Below are 20,606 nucleotides of genomic sequence, written 5' to 3'. Positions count from 1 at the left end.
TTAGACTGGAAATTAGACTGTCGAATAGATTTGCGGTTGTCGCACTTGTCTGTTATCAGTAGGTTTCCACCTATACCAGATCTGGGATACCATATAAGCTTCAGGGCTATCATTTTTTTTTTAAAACAAAAACTTTCAATTACACTTTTCTAACATTTCTTCACCTTAGTTTCGACTATACCCTTTCATCAAAGGTGTGTATAATATTTTTGTTCCTGCGGTGTAATGCCCCGCGAGCTCGATCTGTTCGCCTTCTTTTTTTTTTGGCCTTACCTTTATTTTCCTTCCCCTGCTTTTTGATCTGTTGCACAAGGTTATCGTTTCTTCATGCTTCTCTGCATTGAGAGACGAGGCGAGCAATGGAACTATCTTCTGTTTGGTTGGCCTTAGAAGTGTCGTGAAAGCTGACGGATGGCCTGATGAAGTTTACTGAAACAGTACAAATAGCACCGCCTCATCGGTGCTGTTTTATCATTAGTCTCTGCCTTCTCAGGGCGACTCGAGCAAGAGAATAAATAAAAAAACAGCCCTCCTCATAGCTCAAGGCGAGCATGTCTTCCTTTAACACATGGTCGTATCATTCTCCGGTTCAGCCATCGCCCGCGCTGGTTCAGCAAATCGAGGCCTTTGGAAGACTGGAGCCACCTCGAGACAATTACACGTCCTCGTTGACCCCAATTGATCGCTACGTTGAGGACGTACCTACAGGTGCCATAGTCACCCACGACACTCGGAGCCTACACCCCCCCCCGTCACTATTGCGGCAAGGCTATATCGCGTGCAGCAATCCGGGGAGCGATTACCAACGCTCATTGCAAGACCAGGTGGATAACGATTCCTTGTGTAGTGAGAGCAATAATTTATGCTATACTGGTTTTGAAGGGTCTACCGAATCTTCAAGCGGATCTCTCGGGGAAGACGATTATCACCACCAGCAGAGCTCCGCATCAACTAGCCCGGATTATCACGGCTCAGGATTTGAGAAGACTTGGGCCCAGGGGCACCCCTACATGACGCAGGCTAGTGATTTGCATGCGTCCGTGGACCCAAATCTGGCACATGGCGGCTACGTGTGCCTGAAGGAGGTGGTTCATATTTCCCCCTGCGGGGACGACCGGAGTCAAGAGGGGCATAATGACTCCATGGAGGATGACGACGAGAACGGTCTCGGATACCCACAAACCGTGCCCGTCATGTTTCAACAACCAGGTTACGATCGATGCTGTCCTGTTGATCAACCACCTCCCCCAATGGGAGTATTCTCACATCAACACGATCCCTCGCTTGGGCATGGCCATTCTTGCCCCTCAGCGCAAGGATCCAGGCAGAGTTCACCCGCCAGAACGTTGAAATTGAAAACAATCAAGAACCGCCGGGTTAAAGGCTGCCCAGAAATGATGAAGCCATTTTCTGAAGTCTCGGGTGAGGGTGAGAAAGCCCGGAAAGCCCGGGGGGAGAAAACTCGGGGTCGCGGCGCAGGAAAAAAACCGAAAGAAAGAAAGATCTGTCGTGAACACCCTGGAAAAGTGTTTGTCCACGCCTCGGATTATAAGTATGACCCCCCGCCGCCTCCTCACTGTCTAGCAACGGGCTAACCGCAACTTGCTTGACCATCAGAAAACACATGAACCAGCAACACCTCCGACCATTCCTTTGCGTATTCTACTTCTCGGGCTGCATTCAAACATTCGGCAGCAAGAACGAGTGGAAGCGCCATGTATACAGCCAACACCTTCAGATCTCCTACTGGCACTGCGACGATCCCATGTGTGCTGATAGGAAGGCAATCTTCAACCGAAAGGATCTTTTCGGTCAACACATAAAGCGCATGCACCCGCCTCCAGCGGGCCCCAAAACCTCCACCGCGGCCTACATGGACGAAATGATCGAGCGCTGCCGCGTCGAGCGCCGGAAGCCGCCACAGAGTAGTAGGTGCGGCTATTGCAAGCAGACGTTTTCAGGGGCCCAGAGCTGGGAGCAGAGAATGGAGCATGTCGGTCAGCACTACGAAAAAAACAACTACAAGGGAATCTCCCGCGATCGCTGGGTTCCGGATGAGGGCCTTATCGCGTGGTCTTTGGAACATGGCATTATTGAGGATAATGGTGCTGGGGGTTATGCCACTGTTTCCACGGGGAAAGACGCTATCGTGAGGGCTGGGGTTGAGCAGAAAAAGATGGCGAAGAAGGAAATGGCGAGGGCTCTGAGATATCCGGACGATTGTGATGTTGATGATTACGATGATGATGCTGATGGAGATGTGGATTACTGCTAGAGCAAAATAGCTATCAATGCCGTCCCCTCCTAACTGTTCTTCGAATCACATATCGGAAATAAATTATTGGGAACTTTCTTATCTGGGTCTTCCAAATTGGCTTTTCTACCTCCTCCTCTTCCTTGCCTACTCCTTTCATCTTCTATTTTTGTTTTCTGCTTCTTAACGGCCGATTTCAGATTTCTTCTATTTCCTCTTTTTTCTGTCAGCGTTTTCCGGTATATATGGTTGCTTGGTTATAGACGGACGTTTTCTCGGGTTCCTCGTTTCGTTTCTTTCACAAAGGAAGGTAGGACTTGTTTAGGTTGGGCTGGGTTGGGTTGGGTCGGTTGTTTGGGTCGGTTTTTCTCTTTTTTTTTTCTCTTTTTTCTCTTTTTCTTCTTTTTTTTTTTTTCGTCCTTTTTTCCCGTTATTTTCCATCTCAACTGAGAAAAAAAAGGGTCATCTGGAGAAAGGATTTTTCGATTTTTGAGACTTTTTATTCATCTTGTTTTCATTTATCTATCCTACCACCCCTTCGGATGGGTTTATATGAATTCAAATCAAATCAGGTCGAAAGTAGTTGAAAATTTTTTTTTTTAAAAAAAAAGAATCCTCGCTGCAACATGATTTCCATCGCCAATTCTAATTGTTGTATTGTGTGAGGATCTCATTGTCAACCACACATAATTAATGTGTCAACTCATATTGTGTCACTCGGGGCGCTTTCGCGCGCCGAGTAGGAAGAGAGACATGGAGATCAGGGAACTTACCGACCAATTGTCTCAATAAGCCAACCAACACATTGATCCGGAGGCGAGCGGAGGCAAGGGGAGTGGCGGTGAGAGCTACGAGAAATTATGTCAACGATATTATAGCCACCATGATCCCCCCCAGAATCCTATTCACCAAAGTCGAGCAGAAGAGCCTCACCCCGTTCTCTCACCTCCAAGCCTCCTTCCACATGACACAACTCCAGCGACACATGCATACATACATATATACATACATACATATTCGAGTACATACATACATACGTGCTGTCAAAGGCCTCGCACAGTCCACCCGGCGCCGCTACATCACTCCCGAAAGGTTCCCCACAGTGGCGATGTAAGAGGGGAACCCTTGACGAGTAAAAAAAAATGGGCAAGGATCAACCTGCGATATGCCTGAGGCTCCGTCCGAAAGGCACACACGATCAGAAGAAGAAGAAGAAGGAAAAAAAAGTCGGTCTTGGCTACCGCAGTTATGATACCGTGATAACTCGTACCACACGACATGAGTCCGGCCGGAGTGTGCGATAAGATAGAATGGGATTGAGGGAAGATCAAAGGAAAAAAAAAAAAAGGTATATGTATGCACGCCTAGCTAGCGCTAATGTTTTTTAGGCTTTCCCCCATCAATCTCGCTTTCTCCCTCCTTCCCTTCCTTCCCTTTACAGCGTTGCCGGCACAGCACAGCCTTGCGGGCTCCGTCCGGTACGGTACCCCGCTCGGGCTGTACGATACGATACGATAAACTTTTGGTCTTCCTCGTGCGACGTGGCACAGCTCCGGAGGTAACGACGAGTGAGAAGTTGTGAATGATAGAGTGCTGCGTTTGTGTGTGTAAATCTTTTATTCTTCCACTATCTCGCCTACTAATTAAAGTAATCGGAGTACGGCATGGGATACTGCCCCCAGCCCTGAGCCCCCCTCAATGAAATACTTCGCTACACTCCCCTATAGGCACTACAAAACAAACTCCTACTACCTCCTTCATCTACCCCTCAACAAATTTGATCTGTCACAAAAGAAACCCACTCCTGCTCCTTGGCCCCATGGTTGTGAACAAAGTAAATCCCCCAAACAAAAGAAACCCACACCTGCCCCAAGGCCCTGTGGTCGTGAACCAAATAAAATCCATCTAACAAAGAAAACCTGTGTCCATTCTGGCCCCGCAGTTGTGAACGTTAGGAAATTACTAACTGACCAGCATTACTCCCCTGGTCCACTGGACGCCGCCTTTGAGTTTCGGTCCACTATAACTACTCAAAGGCCCTTCCTGACTGGGTCATGCATTCTGGCATGTGCCAGCTTGTGTTGCTTGTCCTGTAGCACTGCTTTCCCACAAATCTTACAGGGTTTGCATGTCTGTGCTTTGACCAGTCTTTGGGTAGGTTGGCTCGTGGGCATGTTGATGCCAGTTCTGACTACTTGTACGATGTTTAGTTGTTGTGTACTGTCATCATTCCTCACCATTGCGGGTTTATTTCACACCCCAGAGGGCCAGCCGTCCATCCAGTAATGGAGTTTGCCTTGTCTTTTGGCATCTTGGAGTCTGACCATTGTGGAGTCTACCACTTCATATCTGTTCGCTAGGTGGTTGTAGGTGATTATATCCTAGTCACATGGGTACTATCTCCTGCCCTGGTTATTTCTTGGTATGGCCATTCGGCTATCACCCTCAGTCCTAGTAGTCTTTTGAAGTCCTGCAAGGTGAGCGAGTGTAGGTACGTATGTGATTCCCTTGGTTTCCCTCTGTACCTGGTTTCTTCATTGGTGACCCTTCCAGCCCAATCCTGCCTTATTTTGTCCTTGAGTGTGTTTTTGCCCAGTTGGTAGTTGCTGGTTGTGGTGATAATGTCTCCTGCCCTGTACTGCGTTACCCATTTCCTGGTCCAAGCATTGTGGCAGTCCTTGGTGTGGGCCCAGAGTGCCTGTAGGTTCTGCCTAAACTGTTTTATGAAGTCGAGTGGTGGAATTCCCAGTTCTGTAAAGAAGGCTAGGACTGGTATTTTCTTTTCTATACCGAAAGCCATTCAGATTATCTTGTTGAGGGCAGTTTCTACCTCCCTTATTAGGCCCTTATTGGCTCATACCTTTATGCTATATGGTAGCTGTGGGATCACCAGGCCTTTAATCAACTGCAGAGTTGTCTACACATTTAGTCTCTCTTTGGTGTATTTGGATGTTACTGTATGTATGTGATGCCTAGAGATAGTGGCTTTATTGATACAGTGTCTGATATAGTAGTCCTATTTCCATTTATCCATGAGGAAGTATTCGAGCCATTGCAGGTGGACTTGGTTGAGCATGTCTTGGTCCACTAGTCGAATCTGGAACCTGTTTTGGGGTGGTGTTTAAATGAAGATTGTTTTGGCTTTGCTGAATATGAATTCATATCCGTCCTTTACTGCAGTTTGTACAAGTTGCCCTATGATCTCATGGTGTAGCTTTTTTCCCTCCTCTTTTTCCTGGTATGTCATTGCCACTAGGATATTGTCCATGTATATCAGGATTCTAGTTTCAGCTTTTTAAGATAGTGTAGCCTGCATCCTCACTCGATTTAGCATGATAACCAGAAACAATATTGGGGATAGTGAGGACCCTTGCTGAGTGCCTTTATTGGAGGAGAATTCTCTGGATGTCCTTCTGTTGAACTAGTAGCTTGTTGTTCTATCTGTGGCCCACTGTCAGACCCACTCTTCTAGGTGCCTGGAATGTTGCTCTAGTTTGTCACAAATATTTCCCATCTGTAGGTGATCAAAACCCACTTGGATATCCAACGTGGTGATGCATTTGGCAGTTTTACCTGTGGTGTCTATTATGTCCTCGAGGGCCTGTATGGCATCCGTAGTACTATAGCTCTTCCCTCTCCCAAACATGTTGTCATCCAGGATTTCAAGCTGGGCTATTCTTATAACCGCCATCCTTTCCAGAGTTTTTGCCAGTATGGACTGGAGTTATATGGGTCTCCAGCTCTTTACCACTGTGCATGACAACCTGTTTATTTTGAGTATTAATATGATCGTGTTGATCTTCCAACCTTCTGAAACTACTTCTTTCTATACCTGGTTCATCATTTAAAGGAATAGACTTTTACCTAGTTTCCTGAAATACTTGAACAGTCTAGTAGTGATGTTATCTGATCCGCTTGCCAGTCCGTTTGATGACTGCTTGATTGCTGTATCTAGGGTCTCTATCGGCAGTGGCTTCGGTTCTCTGTTTATTAGGTACTGTGGTCACCTCCGTTCTCCTCCATACAGGACTGTGTGAATTTCTTGAGCGATGTCCTCATGTTTTGCCACTACCTCTCTGTTCTCTTTCAATAGTGCTGGTATGGGGTACTTGGTGGTTCTGGGCTGGACTGTCCTAAAACATTTGGGGTACATTTCCTCTTGGAGGACCTGTCCATTTGCTTTCAACTTAGCATCGGTAATGGCTTTTTGTAGGGATTTTTTCTTTACTTTTAACTTGGGGTATTTGGAGTCTTTATGTACTGTCCTTGGAACCTTCTTTCTTGTCTGTTGTAGGTCCTTGTTCTAGAAGACCTTGCGTCACAGGTTTCTGAAGGGTGTGTGCCATCTGGCTATCTATGTGAGCTCTCTCTACTCGTCAGTTGAGTGGTCTGCGTAGTTGTCCATAAGGTTGATTTTGGCCCTGATGGCCTCCCAGTCTGCCTTGTCATGTCTAAGTGACCTTTCCCCATTCTCGGTCTAAGTGATGCTTGTCTTAATTGCTAGTGCTGCATGGCTCGCTATGGCCAAGATGATTGTGGGCATCTCAATGTCTTAATTCTTATTGGTAATAACTAGGATCAAGGTAGTGTAATGATCCTTCCTTGAATGGTTAGTTCTTGGTGACAGGGAATGATACTTCTCTTCTCTTTCTTCTTCTTTCTTTGTCTTACGATAGCACTTGGCCTCTGCCTACGTTACTCATAGTACAAGACCTCTGTCTTCTACTGTGAATGCCTATCATAAGCTTTCTCTAACTCTTCTTCGTGAAGAGCTTTCCTTGGCATAACGATAACGTTGCAATAAAGATAAAAATTGTAAAGGTTTTTTATATTCGTTAAAGTAATAAGTAGGAAAAGTACTTAGAACAAAGTGTGAAGAACCTATCCTCCTCAGTCACATCGGCATCCTTATATAGTATTCTTCCCGCCAATAGTCATGTGACCCAAAGTGGTCACATGTGCGAAACCAAATCATAACAAACTAGTCATGTGACCAAAGTGGTCACATGCTCAAAACCCATGACCTCATAACGAGGTCATGTGCAAAAGCTCATAAACTAATCATAACACAATAAACAAGTCATATGACTCAACTGAGTCATATGCGTGAAACTCATGACCTCATAATGAGGTCATGTGCGTAACATAAATCATATGCACAAGGCTTACCTGCAAGGCACACTCGCAAGGCATACTCGCCAGATACACGTCTCATGACTCATATTTGAGCCATGTACGAAAGCATCACAAATTCCACACATAACAAATCATAAGACTCAAATGAGTTATATGTATGAAACAATAACATACCTGTGACTCATAACCATGTGCCACGCGAAAACCTTTTTCATGCCAAGCCACGTTCGTGATATTAGCTCCCCTCTTCCTAAGCCTGAGTCCCATTAGGCTTTTTCTCACAGTTTCAATAGTTCCCGTCCTGCCGAGCACATGGTCCTTCTCAGCTTGTGGAACTTTTCGTCTACCATCCTCCATCTAATTCTTACTGATTCTAGGGTCATATTCGCCATCTCGATCGTGTGCCGCTGATTATTGTTCAGCTGTCTTAGCTTTGCGATTGATTTTATCGTTTGCCGAAATTGTGGCCTTGGCTTGGCCAAGTTGTTCTCGGAGTCCCCAGATTTGCCTGTATAGGCTCCTGACATCCAGTTCCGTATCTGCTGAGGAGTTTTAGGCCCCTCCCTCCCTGGACCGCGTCCTCGCGGCCCATGCCTTCCTGGCATCGTCTCCATCCAACTCTTTCCTGCTTCAATCCTTCTGCGGGTAGAATCCCGCAGAGATTTTTTGTGCCCTGTACATCCTGTACCCATTTCTAAAACATTGTTGCCAATGCTTCAGAACGTGGTCCGGGCGTGGACCACACTTTCGACATTCCCTCAGGAACTATCCCAAGTCTTCTTTGTCGCCAAAATGTGTTTGGCAACCGTCATTATAGCATACTGTTTATGACATGGTTTTATGCTATGCTTATTTTTCCTTCTCTCTGAGTTCTTCGTCGGTTGGCCCCATGAATGAGTATTCGGGGCTGGTCGGTGTGATTTGGCGGGGACTATCGCCCCAGCCCTCATGTGATTGCGATGGTGCGGGAGCCTTTCCCTTGCCTTTGTCTTGGTTGAACATGATCATTACCTGGGCTGGGCTTGCTTGGGTATCGCTTGTGGATGGTTGAGATGGCATCTTGTGCGTGTTCAAAGTTGTGTGCGAAATACTAAGTTTTATTGTGTTCAGGTGAATATCCCATCCACTTGGCTTGATATTGGAGGTGACTGTAGAAGAAGTGAGAATCGACTATTTCGTCAAGCTCATATTCTGGTTCTCCGTCGAGTTCGATCAGAGGAGGAGGAATAATTGTTTGTGAGGGAAACTTGTTGTTATGTAATTCGAGGAGTGAGATGTGGAATGTGTTATGTATTCGCATTGAGGGTAGAAGGTTGAGTATATAAGCTCGGTTGCCCACTCTTTCCTGTATCCTGAATGGTCCGATTTTCTTGTAGTCCAATTTCTTTGATGGTCACATCATATGGATATTGCGTTGTATTAGCCATACCATATCTCCCGGTTGTATATTCGGATCCGGTCTTCAGTGCTTATCATATTGTTCTTCTTGTCATTGTTGTGCTTGACTCATTTCATTTTGTAATGTCTCATGTAGTTTTCCCATATCTGTTTTATCTGGTATGATACCATTAATCGTATGATATGTAGTCTGACTTTGTGGATGTTTTCCATAATTCGCAAAGAAGGGTGTCGTGCTGATCATTTCTTGCTTTCCATAGTTGTATGCGAATTTGGCGATTGATAACAGTTTGTACCAATCATCTTGTTAATAATTGATGTAGGTGTTAGGCAGAGACAACCCGATAGACTTCAGAGTTGTCTAGGCCGATCGAGATTCGTTTTTATAGACGGAGATTGTCTAGGAAGGCTCGGACTTCACTCGTTTCGTTTATGACTACTAAGAGCGAAGTAAAGTAGGGTAAAGTAAAGTAAAGTAAAATCGTAAGAACAATATTACATTGTTAAGGTCTCTTCTCCATTGCTTGATAATGTCTAAAGCTTGGGAGGCACTTCGATATTTTTATTCCGCGTCTGAGTGTTTGCGGACTACATCTAATTAACATACAACTATGTACCTTTTTCCAATATAACTCGCAACATTGGGTTTTCTTCCAAGGTGCGAACACCTGGAGACCCTGAAAATCATCACACCCTTTTTGATAATTATAATATAACTATTTGGAAGTCATGCTGTTTCCAATAGTAATTATCCGATGGTGAGAGTCTTTTTAGACAAATGGCCCAATTCTCAAGTCGAACTGTGTTGGCTCCAATAGTCTCCCTGCAGGAAGCCTTTCTATAGGGTTGGTAGATAATCCCTCGGTCAGTAACCCTTGGTTGCCATAGGTAACAGGATTCTGGTTACTGTTACCGGTTTGGGAGTCACTCCCTCGGTTGCAGTATGTACCGGAACCTAGTTGTAACACTCCTCGAACTCCATTGGGTTCGATGGTAGTATTCTCAGGAGTTCCAGACTCTTCTGGTTATCGTAGGGTGGATGTGAATGTATTGGTCTTTCATTAAGATCCTTTACTATTCATCATCATCTCTTTGCGCGAAAACGTCCCGTTACTTGCGGCCTATGCCAAAGATATCTCATTCTTGAAGCCTAGTAACTTTCTAGGTAGTTGACGGATTCACTCCGTTATACTTCCCAGACCTAGCGGAAGATCCCCTCTTATATATCCTGTGAACAGGATCTGGTCGGACGGACGGCGGTGACGTATACGGTGTTATTTTAACACCTTCGATTCTGTGGTATAATACTCACAGGACGCAACTTAGATCAATATGTATGATGAGGTGCAGGCCCCGGAAGGGGGCCGGAGGAGGGTGTTGGAGACCTGAGATTTCGATTTCGGGAGAGGTTACCCTACCTAGGGTGGTTCCTAGGTATCGGATCTCGGTATTCCTAACAGTAGGCCCGTAAATATTGTTCGAGTATCGCATTTACCTGTTCCGTTTGTCCATCCATTTGTGAGTGGAACGCTGTGCTCATTCCGTTTTGTATCCACTTTTCTCCGGTTACCTTATTCTATAGTCCCGATGTGAATAGTGTTCCTCGATCGGTAATGATATTCTTTGGGAGGCTGTGAAGTCAGAAGACTTCTCGGAAGAATGTCTGTATAAAATCCCTTGTGTCGATATCTTTTCTGACCGGAATGAAATGACTCATTTTGGTCAGATGATCCACCACTACCAGGATGTTATCGCAATTCTCCAATGCCGGTAGGTCCGTGATGAAATCTATAGTAATTGTTTCCCATGGTCATTTGGGAACTTCTTTCAATTTCAGTAATCCATATAGTGTGTGTTTAGCTGTTTTCGTCCTTTGGCATATGTTGCAGTTTTTGACATATCGTTTGACATCTTTGCATAGTCCTGGCCAATAGAATGACTTCGTGATGAATTCTGTGGTTTTAGCTGTTCCTCCGTGTCCTGCTGTTCGGATATCGTGGTGTTGTCATATTATGTCTGTCCTTATCTCTTCTGTTTCCGGAATCCATTATTTTTTATCGTACCACATATTCCCATCTGTAACAATCCCCTTTCAGACAGTTAGTTCTTGGCAACGGGGAACGATACTTATCTTTTCTTTCCCTTTTGTTTCTTGTCTTACAATAGTTCTAGGCCTCTGACTATGTTACCGATAGTACAAGACCTTTGTCTTCTATCGGAAACACCTATCGTAAGCTTTCTCTAACTCGTCTTCGTAACGAAAGCTTCTTGGCGTAATGATAATGTTGCAATAAAGATAAAGATCGTAAAGGTGTTTTATATTCGTTAAAGTAATATGTAGGAAAAGTACTTAGAACAAAGCGTGAAGATCCTATCTTCCTCGACAGCATCGGCCTCCTTATATAGTGTTCTTCCCGCCTTTAATCATGTGACCTAAAGTGGTCACATGTGCAAAACTAAATCAAAACAAACTAGTCATGTGACCAAAGTGATCACATGCTCAAAACCCATGACCTTATAGCGAGGTCATGTGCAAAACTCATAAACCAATCATAACGCAATAAACAAGTCATATGACTCGACTGAGTCATATGCACGAAACCCATGACATCATAATGAGGTCATGTGCGAAACATAAATCATATGTGCAAGGCTTGCCCGTAAGGCATACTCGTAAGGCATACTCGTCAGGTGCATGTCCCATGACTCATACTCGAGCTATGTGCGAAAGCCTCACAAATCTCACACATAACTAATCATACAACCCGAATAGGTTATATGCGTGAAACTATAACATACCTGTGACTCATAACCATGTGTCACGTGAAAACCCTTTCCTCACTAAGCCACGTTCATGACACCATCCTTCCATTGGCATAAACTCAGAGTAATTCCTTTCATCTCCTTTTTTCCTTCCTTCAATGCTTCTCTTATTGCCTGAATTGTTTTGTCTCCTTCGTTTGCCTTCTCAATCTCCCTTTCCTCAGTTAATGTGAAATAGATAATCTCCATTGCCTTGAAGTAGGTTTTTGGTAATAGCGTTCATGTTTTCTGTTTGATTCTTTCGTCTTCTTTCGTTTGTGGTTTGTCGCTTGCAATCCTTGTCAGAGCATCTAGCTTTCCACGCTCTTTACCTAGTCGATATTCGATTTTGAAGTTGTATTTGCTAAGATGTTCCATCCACCTTATCTGGCGGTCATTCAGTTCTTTCGTAGTTATGAATGGGACCAGATTCTTATGGTTGTTAGAACTTGGACTGGATAGTCGTTTTTCAAAATATATCTCCTCTATTCCTTTAATGCTTGAACTATCGCTAATAGTTCTTTCTTCACAACATTGTAGTTGCACTCTGCAGGGGTCATTGTCTTGGATTGATAAGACACTGGCCGCTATTTTGCATCGTCGTATAGTTGCGATAGTATGCCTGAGCACACATATTTTGAGGCGTCCGTTTCAATCATTGTCCTTCAGTTTGAGTTGAAATAAACTAGTATGGGTACCAATATTAGATGTGTTCGTATTGCATCATATGCTTTCTGTTCTGTCTCTCACTATTCCTATTTCTTGTCTGTCTTTGTTAGGTTATAGAGTGGTTTTGCAAGCCTGCTGAATCCCTCTATGAACATTCGATAAAAGTTGCAGAATCCTATAAAGCATTGAACATCTGTTTTGTTGTTTGGTTTGGCCCAATCCCATATTGCTGCTGTTTTGACAGAGTCGACCTTGACCCCGCTTCGATTGATGATAAATCCAAGGTACTCCATTTCTTCTTTATGGAATTCGCAATTTGTTGATTTGATTTTCATTCCTGATCCTTGTATTGCGGCCATGATATTACTGATATCCTTCTGGTGTTGTTGCATATTTTCTGTGTAAATGAGTATATCGTCCAAGTATACAATATAACATATATCGAGATACTTATTGAGTACCTTGTTGATCCATCTCTGGAATGAAGCCGGTGCATTGGTTAGCCTGAAGGGCATAACCAAGTATTCAAACATTCTGTATCTTGAGACGAATGTAGTCTTCCATTTGTCTCCTGCCTTGGTACGTATATTGTGGTATGCATCCTTGATGTTGAGTTTGGTGAAGTATTTTGCTGACCGCAGTCTATCCAGTGCTTCTCCAATCAAGGGTAGTGGATATCGATCTTTCTTGGTAACTGAGTTGAGGGCTCTGTAGTCCATGCAGAGTCTTATTTTTCCATTTTTCCTTTTGACGAATAGTATTGGGAATCCTCCTGATGCGAAGGAGTCTCTGATCCATCCTCACTTTAGGTTTTGCTTGATGTATTTCCTCAGTTCTTCGCGCTCTGCTTCCCCTAGTGGGTATAGCTTCTTGTAGGGAATCTCTTTTGTTTTTCCTGTTTTCTCGTCTTTTTCCAGCCGAATTTTGTGATCGATTCCTGGTCTTCGAGGTGGTAGCTCTGTAGCTTCCTCTTCTTGGAATAGGTTCATGAATTGATGATATTCCTTTGGAACCAATTCTTTCCATCCCTTTTTACTTGGGTATTTCCTATCCTGGATTGCTAGTTCCGTGCTGATGTTGATTTTCGCTAGGACCGCTTTTTCATCTTCGTATGTCCATTTGAGAATTCCTGTTGTATCTCCCCTTCAATAGTACCATCCAATAGCCTGTGCTGTAATCTCTTTGACCTCAATTCCTTTTGTTGTATCGGGCTCTTTTTGGTCCGTGCTTCCAAATCCCTTGTTTCTCCTTGTGGTTTCTTCCAGTTGATCTACTTCGTGCAGATCCTCTTTGTTGATTTTTTTGATGATCAAATGTGCGATTCAATCGCCTTTTTGGACTTCGTAGTCCTCTTAAGCCAAGTTGGACAGGACCACTTGGATTTCACCCCTGTAGTTGACGTCAATTACCCTTGCCATGGTCATGAGTTAATGATTGACTGCTAGACCACTACGGGGTGCTATTTGTTCATAGGTGCTGTCTGGTAGTCTGATAGCTATTCCTGTTGCTATCTTTGCCTTCCCATTGGCAGGTATCTTGATTCCTTCGTTGGCATACAGGTCATGTCCTGCTGCCTCTTTGGAACTCTTGGTAGGCACTTTTGCCTCTTGGTCCAGTCTTTGTATCCGGACTCTCTTATCTTGCTGCATCTCGGCGAACTTTACATGTAAAGTTTCTTCTTTCACTTCTCGTATCGGTGTCAAGTAGACCACAGGTGAACTATTGAGACATCGTGTCACACATAGTTCGCTTGTAAAGGTCATCTTGTTCTCGTTCCAATCGATTGTCGGATTAGTTTTCGCAACCATGGCATCCCTAGGACTATCTCATGGTTCTTGAGATCTGCTACCTGAAAGGTTGCCATTTTCCTATGGCTGTCAATGTCCATAGGTACTGACGCTGTATGGGTTATAGGACCCATTGCACTTGGCTTTTCATCTGCTAGGTAGACTTGTCTCGCTTTCTTCGCTTCTTTAGTGTGGTGGCCGTATTTGTCGCAGATTTCCTTGTCGATGAAGTCTTTGGTGGCCCCTGAGTCAAGCATTGCATATATTGTTGTTTCTTTGTTTTCTTCGTTGTATATCTTCGTCTTGATCATCACATGATCTCCATTCGTCTTGATTATCATATGATCTCCGTTCGTCTTGATCATCACATGATCTCCGTCTTCTCCTCTTTACGTGTATAGTGCTGTGTAATAGTTTGCTAACTTGATGGGTTTTCCAGATCCACATCTTGGATCTCCCAGACCACCGTTTACTGGAGACCCTCGCTGTTTTCCGCTGGTGAACTTCTGCGATCATTTCGCGAATGTTGCTCCTCTTTTGATTCTGGAAGCGATTATTTCCAGCAGCTTTGGTGCCTTGGTATCCACTGTCGGGTAGGCTTCTGCATTCTCGTATCTAATATCCTGCTTTTCCGCACCCTCAGCAGAGTTTCCCGTTTATTCTTCTGGCATATTCTTCCTTAGACAGGTCTTGCCCTTGATTTGTCCAACTCCATTGGCTCGCCTAGTGGTAATGCTCGACTTTCTCCTCGAACTGCTTGCGGTTTGAAGGTTCCGTCTACATTCCTGGATGATTGGACCACCCTGTGTGGTACAGTGTTTTCTGAGTTGTTTTGAACCATGTTTAGCTTACTTTCCTTATCAATGGCCCACCTTGCAACTCGTTCTGCCATAGTGTAACGCAAGTCAGAAATTCCCCATGCCTCTCAGAGTCTCTCACTGCAGTTTCTTAGGAGTATAATGTAGAGGGTAGCATCATCAAACTCGGCCTCGTATTCCAATAGTTGGCATTCATTCCAGTATGCTGAAAAGGTTTGTTTTCCTAGTTGGAGTTTCTCCAGCTTTCGTCTTACTATCTCTTTGGCGTTGGGATCCCCAAATTGTTGGAAGATAGTCGCTTTGAACTCTCCGTACGTGACCCATTCCCTCTGTTTCCTTCCATCTTGGAAAGGCATGATCTATTGCCCCATGAGTCCTCTTAGTCGGGATTCCATATATGGAATCTTGATCTCATTGTGGTGTTCTCCATAGCCTTTAATGGCAAAATATCCTTCACACTGTGCCAGGAATACTTGTAGCTTGTCTTCGGCTTCTTCGTATGTATCAGGTTCCTTTGCTTTCAGTCATTGGATGTTTCCTTGTCCTGTATTTCGTGTTGTTGCTAGAAATGCTTGAAACTGATTCTCAGTCATTCCAAGTATGCTAGTGCCTGGTGCGGGAGCAGCAGGAGCTGGTGGCCCAGGTACTGCTGATCCTGACATTCTCTCGGGTCGTGGAGTTCCTGCGGGAGAGCTATCAACTGGTGATCCATTCTCTGGGGTTACTGGGCTCGCTGCTCTTGAGGGTTCTGCTGAAATGTGATCTAGGGCGTCACTGAATCCTCCTAAGTTGAGGTTTTTGTAATGTGTTCGCAAGGTGCTAATCATGTTATCGATATAAGTTACGATAGTTGGCAGGTGGCCTGCTCTTCCGGAGAGGAGGTGAGAGCTGAAAACTAAAGGAGGCTTTGGTTGTGTACTGAGGAACAAAGAAGTAACCGTTCAACCAAGTATATTGAAATACTGTCTGTCGAAGTCTGCCTTTTCCGTCGTAGAAACAGGCGGTCTTTAAATACACAAATCTGTTCATATCAAGCATGAACGAAACTAATCAAAGGTATCAACTGATACACTTTGGTGAAACTAATTAAGCATCAAAGCGATACTTAAAATAAAACATAAAACAAAACCAAGTATCAAACGATACTTAAAACAAAAGATAAAACAAAACCAATAACCAAGTACCCGTACCGGTTACAGTTTTGATCGTCGATGTCAATATCTCCTTCCCTGTCTGGGTTGAAGGATTCCATCTTGTATCGTTTAGCGTCGCACTAGGTGACACCCTGTAATGTAATAATCCCTTCTTGGATAGTTAGTTCTTGGCGATGGAGAACAATACTTCTCTTCTCTTTCTTCTCCTTTCTTCATCTTATGATAGCACTTGGCCTCGGCCTACGTTACCGATATTACAAGACCTCTGTCTTCTATCGGGAATACCTATCGTATTAGGCGGAGACCACTTGATAGACTTCAAGATTGTCTAGGCCAATCGAGATTCGTTTCTGTAGATGGAGATTGTCTAGGAAGGCTTGGACTTTGCTCGTTTCGTTTATGACTACTAGGAGTGAAGTAAAGTAGGTAGAGTAGGGTAGAATTGTAAAAACAAGCTTATATTGTTAAGGGCTCTTGTCCGTTGCTTGATGATATCTAAAGCTTGGGAGGCACTTCGATATTTATATTCCACGTCTGAGTGTTCATGGACTACATCTATCTATCATAAAACTATGTACTTCCTCAATTGTAATTCGCAACGTCAAGTTTTCTTCCAAGGTGCGAACACCTGTGGACTCTGAAAACCATCACACCCTCTTCGGTAATTACGATATTTCTTCTTAGGAAACGTACTGTCTCCAATAGTAATATACCGATTAGCAGAGCTTTTAGACTTATGGCCTAGTTCTTAAGTCGAACTGAGTTGGCTCCAATTGTCCTCGCCATTGATAAAATCAGTTTTATCCACGGCTCTATCTGCAAAGATGGTTGTTATTACAACCATCATAGGTCGCCTGACTCCGATCCTTTGTAACTCTATACCCAACAGATAGATTTTCTCTGGATGACTTTCTATTAACTCGCAGGAAGCCATTCCACCAGATTTGTAATTAATCCCTCGGTTGGCAACCCTTGGTTGCTCTCTGGGTAGTAGGTTTCAGTAACTATTGTAGTATTGAGAATCACTCCATGACTATGACGTGTTCCGAAACCCAGTTGCAACACTCTGTAAACTTCATTGGCTTCTTTGGTAGTGTCCTTTTGGAGTTCTAGACTCTTTTGGTAGATGTAAATGTATTGGTCTCTAGTAGAGATCCTTTACCATTTGATACCATCTCTTTTTGCGAAATTGTCCCATTACCTATGGCCCATGCCAAAGGTATCATGTCTTTGGAGCCAAGTAACTCTCTGAGTAGTTGACAGAATCACTCTGTTCCACTTTCCAGACCTAGCCGAAGGTCCCCTCTCATATATCCTGCGAACAGGATCCGGTCGGACAGACGGCGGCGATGTATACAGCGTTATTCTAACACCTTTAATTCTGTGGTAATATAGTCACAGGACATAACTGAGATTGATATATATGATGACGCGTGGGCCCCATGAGGGAGCCGGAGGGGGGTGTTGGAGACCAGAGATTCCGATTCCAAGTGGGGTTACCCTACTTAGAGTGGTTCCTAGGTATCGGATTCTGGTATTCCTAACATATCGTAAGCTTTTTCTAACTCTTCTTCGTGAAGCGCTTTCCTTGGCGTAATGATAACATTGCAATAAAGATAAAGATCATTAGGGTATTTTATATTCGTTAAAGTAATAAGTAGGAAAAGTACTTAGAACAATGCGTGAAGAACCTATCCTCCTCAGCTGCATCGGTCTTCTTATATAGTATTCTTCCCGCCCGTAGTCAGGTGACCCAAAGTGGTCACATGTGTGAAACCAAATCATAACAAACTAGTCATGTGACCAAAGTGGTCACCTGCTCAAAACCCATGACCTCATAGTGAGGTCATGTGCAAAAACTCATAAACCAATCATAACGCAATAAACAAGTCATCTGACTCGACTGAGTCATATGTGTGAAACATAAATCATATGCAGAAGGCTTCCCCGTAAGGCACACTCGTAAGGCATACTCACCAGGCGCATGTCTCATGACTCATATTTGAGCCATATGCAAAAGCATCACAAATCCCACACATAACAAATCATATGACTTGAATGAGTCATATGTGTGAAACAATAACATACCTGTAACTCATAACCATGTGTCATGTGAAAACCTTTTTCATGCCAAGCCATGTTCATGACAATTGGCCACACCACCTAAGGGAGGAGTATTGTGAGTGAGGGGGGGGAGTAGTTCTTTGAGTGAAAATTCTGGTTGTACCCAATAAAAAGATGATGTGTACACAAACAAAAATAAACTTGGTATGGTTGCAGGAATGCCCCGCTAACTGTACCAGAATTTCCGAAATTTTTCTCGCTCCGTGTGTGTGTGTGTGTCTGTGTGCCATTTTATGGGAAATGGAGATCTGTTCTCTTCTCTTCCATCCACTGGATTTCTTGGCTAGGTGTAGGTTTTGTTGTCGGTTGTTGGTCTTGTTGGGTTAGGTGCTTGTAGAGTCATCAACATCCCGGGAGATGCGTCGCATGTTACTTGTACGGTAAAAATGTACAGTACTCTATTTCGTCGCCCCTTTTTTTTTTTCTTCTCTAAAAAAAAAAAAAAAAAAAAAATGATAAATTGGATTGCGAAGGAAAAAAGTGATCGGTTGAAGGTTCTGGAGGCTCACGTCCGGGTCTTGACAGGATGAGAGGGGGAGAGAGAGGTGGGGGGGAGGGTTAGGAATCGGTCTGCAGGGGAGAGTTGTTCATGGAATGTTCTGAGAGCCTTGCCTTTCAACTCACTATAGGTAAAACATTCCGCTCTGCAGGCGGGGTGGCTGGTTGTTTCTTTCTTGCGGCGGCGGCTGGCTGGGAGGGTGGGCAGGTGCGGTGAACTTGATGTTTCCGCTGTATTATTTGATAGGAGGTTGAGGAAATTAGAGAAGCCTACTATATACTACCGGTATGGGCTTATCGGGATGTTTGTGAGTGAAGGCATAATAATATCCAACACCACGGTCTTTTTTTTTTTTTTTTTACCAAGGTCCGGCGAAGAGTTATGGAAAACAGTTATTTGGGGTTACGCGGCCGAATATGTCCCTGTCTGCTCTAGTTGGTGGGCCCCTTCCCTTTTGTGTTCGTACAAGTACACCAATTTAGCGTATGCGTAGAGTTTAGCCGCCGTTGTCAGCAAGGCCCGCGTGTGAGAGTGATATCTTATGACGGTATTCGTTTACCTGGAGTGACTGGGTATGAGGGAGCAAAGTGATAGAAAAAGACCCAAAACGTTTTTACGAGCAGGGCACCCGGCCCGAAAGCCAGATTGATCAGCGAAAGGACGAGGGGGAAAAAGGAGTTGAGACACAGCATCTCACTCGGGATCCCCGGTTCGTGAAGATCGGCAGGCGCGGTGATGTCTGATTCCTTGTAGATGTGGCGCTCTAGATAGTACCTTTAGATCTAGATTTACAAGGATAGCGGGATTTATTGTGCCCTCGATTCACGAACCGATCTTCCCCGGCTCATCGCCTGTGCCAACCCCTTGGTACGGTATGCCCTTTACTCTGCAGGCACCCGTGGCAGTGACGGCATCCAGCACCACCGCCGGCAGGACGCCTACAGGCGTAGAGCCCTCCTCGAAAACCGCTCCGTCGGGGATAGCATGCAACCACTACAAGTTTCCCCAAGGATAAATAAATATGAGCAGGTTTCCATCAGGTTATGAGTCCTAACGGCATCATTCTGGACGATCTTACCGTCCGCGTTCTCGCCATACCGCCGATGGCATAGTGCGTTCGAGATGTCCGCTTGGTCGCCGCCAGCGCATTCTCCAAGACGGACCCTCCCCCCCACCACACTCCCTGGTTAGTGCGTGACCAGGGGGCGGTGCGCACTTTATACCAATATCTGGTCTGCGCCGGTGATGGCATTCTCGATTATTCCGCCGTCCTCGACCTAGAAGACCGCGTCTAGATCTCCGCCTTCTGCTTGCCCGTTGCCTCCGGCCGGTGATTTTAGCGTGGTAAGCGGGCCTGTGTGGAGGGGGGAGGGCAGGAAAGACTCACTGCCAACTGGCATAACTTCCACTCACGGTAATTGGTTCCGAGAGGTTTGTTAGACCGGCGGCGGATATGAAGGTTGTCGTCCCGGCTGCCGAGGTTCTGGTTGAGCCGAGTGATAGGGCAAGGATGATTGACAATAATTACGTATTGGTAGAGTAAATGGATGTTCCACCGCGAGGGGAAACGCTAGAGAGAGGGAGGGAGGTAAACAAGAAAGTGGATCATCTACGGATGGGCGATCTGTGGTGAACTTCCGAAGAAAAAAAATAACAATAAAGGATCCAACGAAACATTGTCTCTGTACTGTACACCCCTCCACTCTAGGAACATTTTGGCCCGCGAACAAGGCCCGAGGGCTGAAAGTTGGAGATTGTAACTTAGGATTCTACGACAGGTCGCGATGCCAAATTGCATGGCCATTGCGGGGTCCGGAGGGTGGTTGCTGGTGTGTTTACCAGACGGACGCTGAACTTGGGGCCCACTATCCCGCACTGCCGAAATTCCGAGATCTGTCAGTCCGGCACGGCGAGGGGTACGGGGAAACGAGTCAGCTGTTGGTGTAGGGAGAAATCCTGAGCTCG

The 20,606-nt window shown here is 44.8% G+C and overlaps 1 protein-coding gene; it reads left to right on the top strand.

Annotated features, from left to right (window-relative positions):
* Positions 1 to 551: 551 nt before the first annotated feature.
* Positions 552 to 2,877, top strand: GSTUM_00003726001 (uncharacterized protein; the record flags this gene model as incomplete). XM_002837356.2 has 2 exons in its annotated part: positions 552 to 1,552; positions 1,618 to 2,877. 2 exons carry the CDS (start codon positions 552 to 554, stop codon positions 2,273 to 2,275), a joined length of 1,659 nt encoding a protein of 552 aa, XP_002837402.1. The 3' UTR covers positions 2,276 to 2,877.
* Between the last annotated feature and the right edge of the window lie 17,729 nt (positions 2,878 to 20,606).

The sequence above is a fragment of the Tuber melanosporum genome, assembly GCF_000151645.1.
Source record: "Tuber melanosporum whole genome shotgun sequence assembly, scaffold_188, strain Mel28".
In the NCBI taxonomy this organism is placed as follows: domain Eukaryota; kingdom Fungi; phylum Ascomycota; class Pezizomycetes; order Pezizales; family Tuberaceae; genus Tuber; species Tuber melanosporum.
Note: the sequence above shows the minus strand (reverse complement) of the source record. Positions and strands in the feature narration are given on the sequence as shown.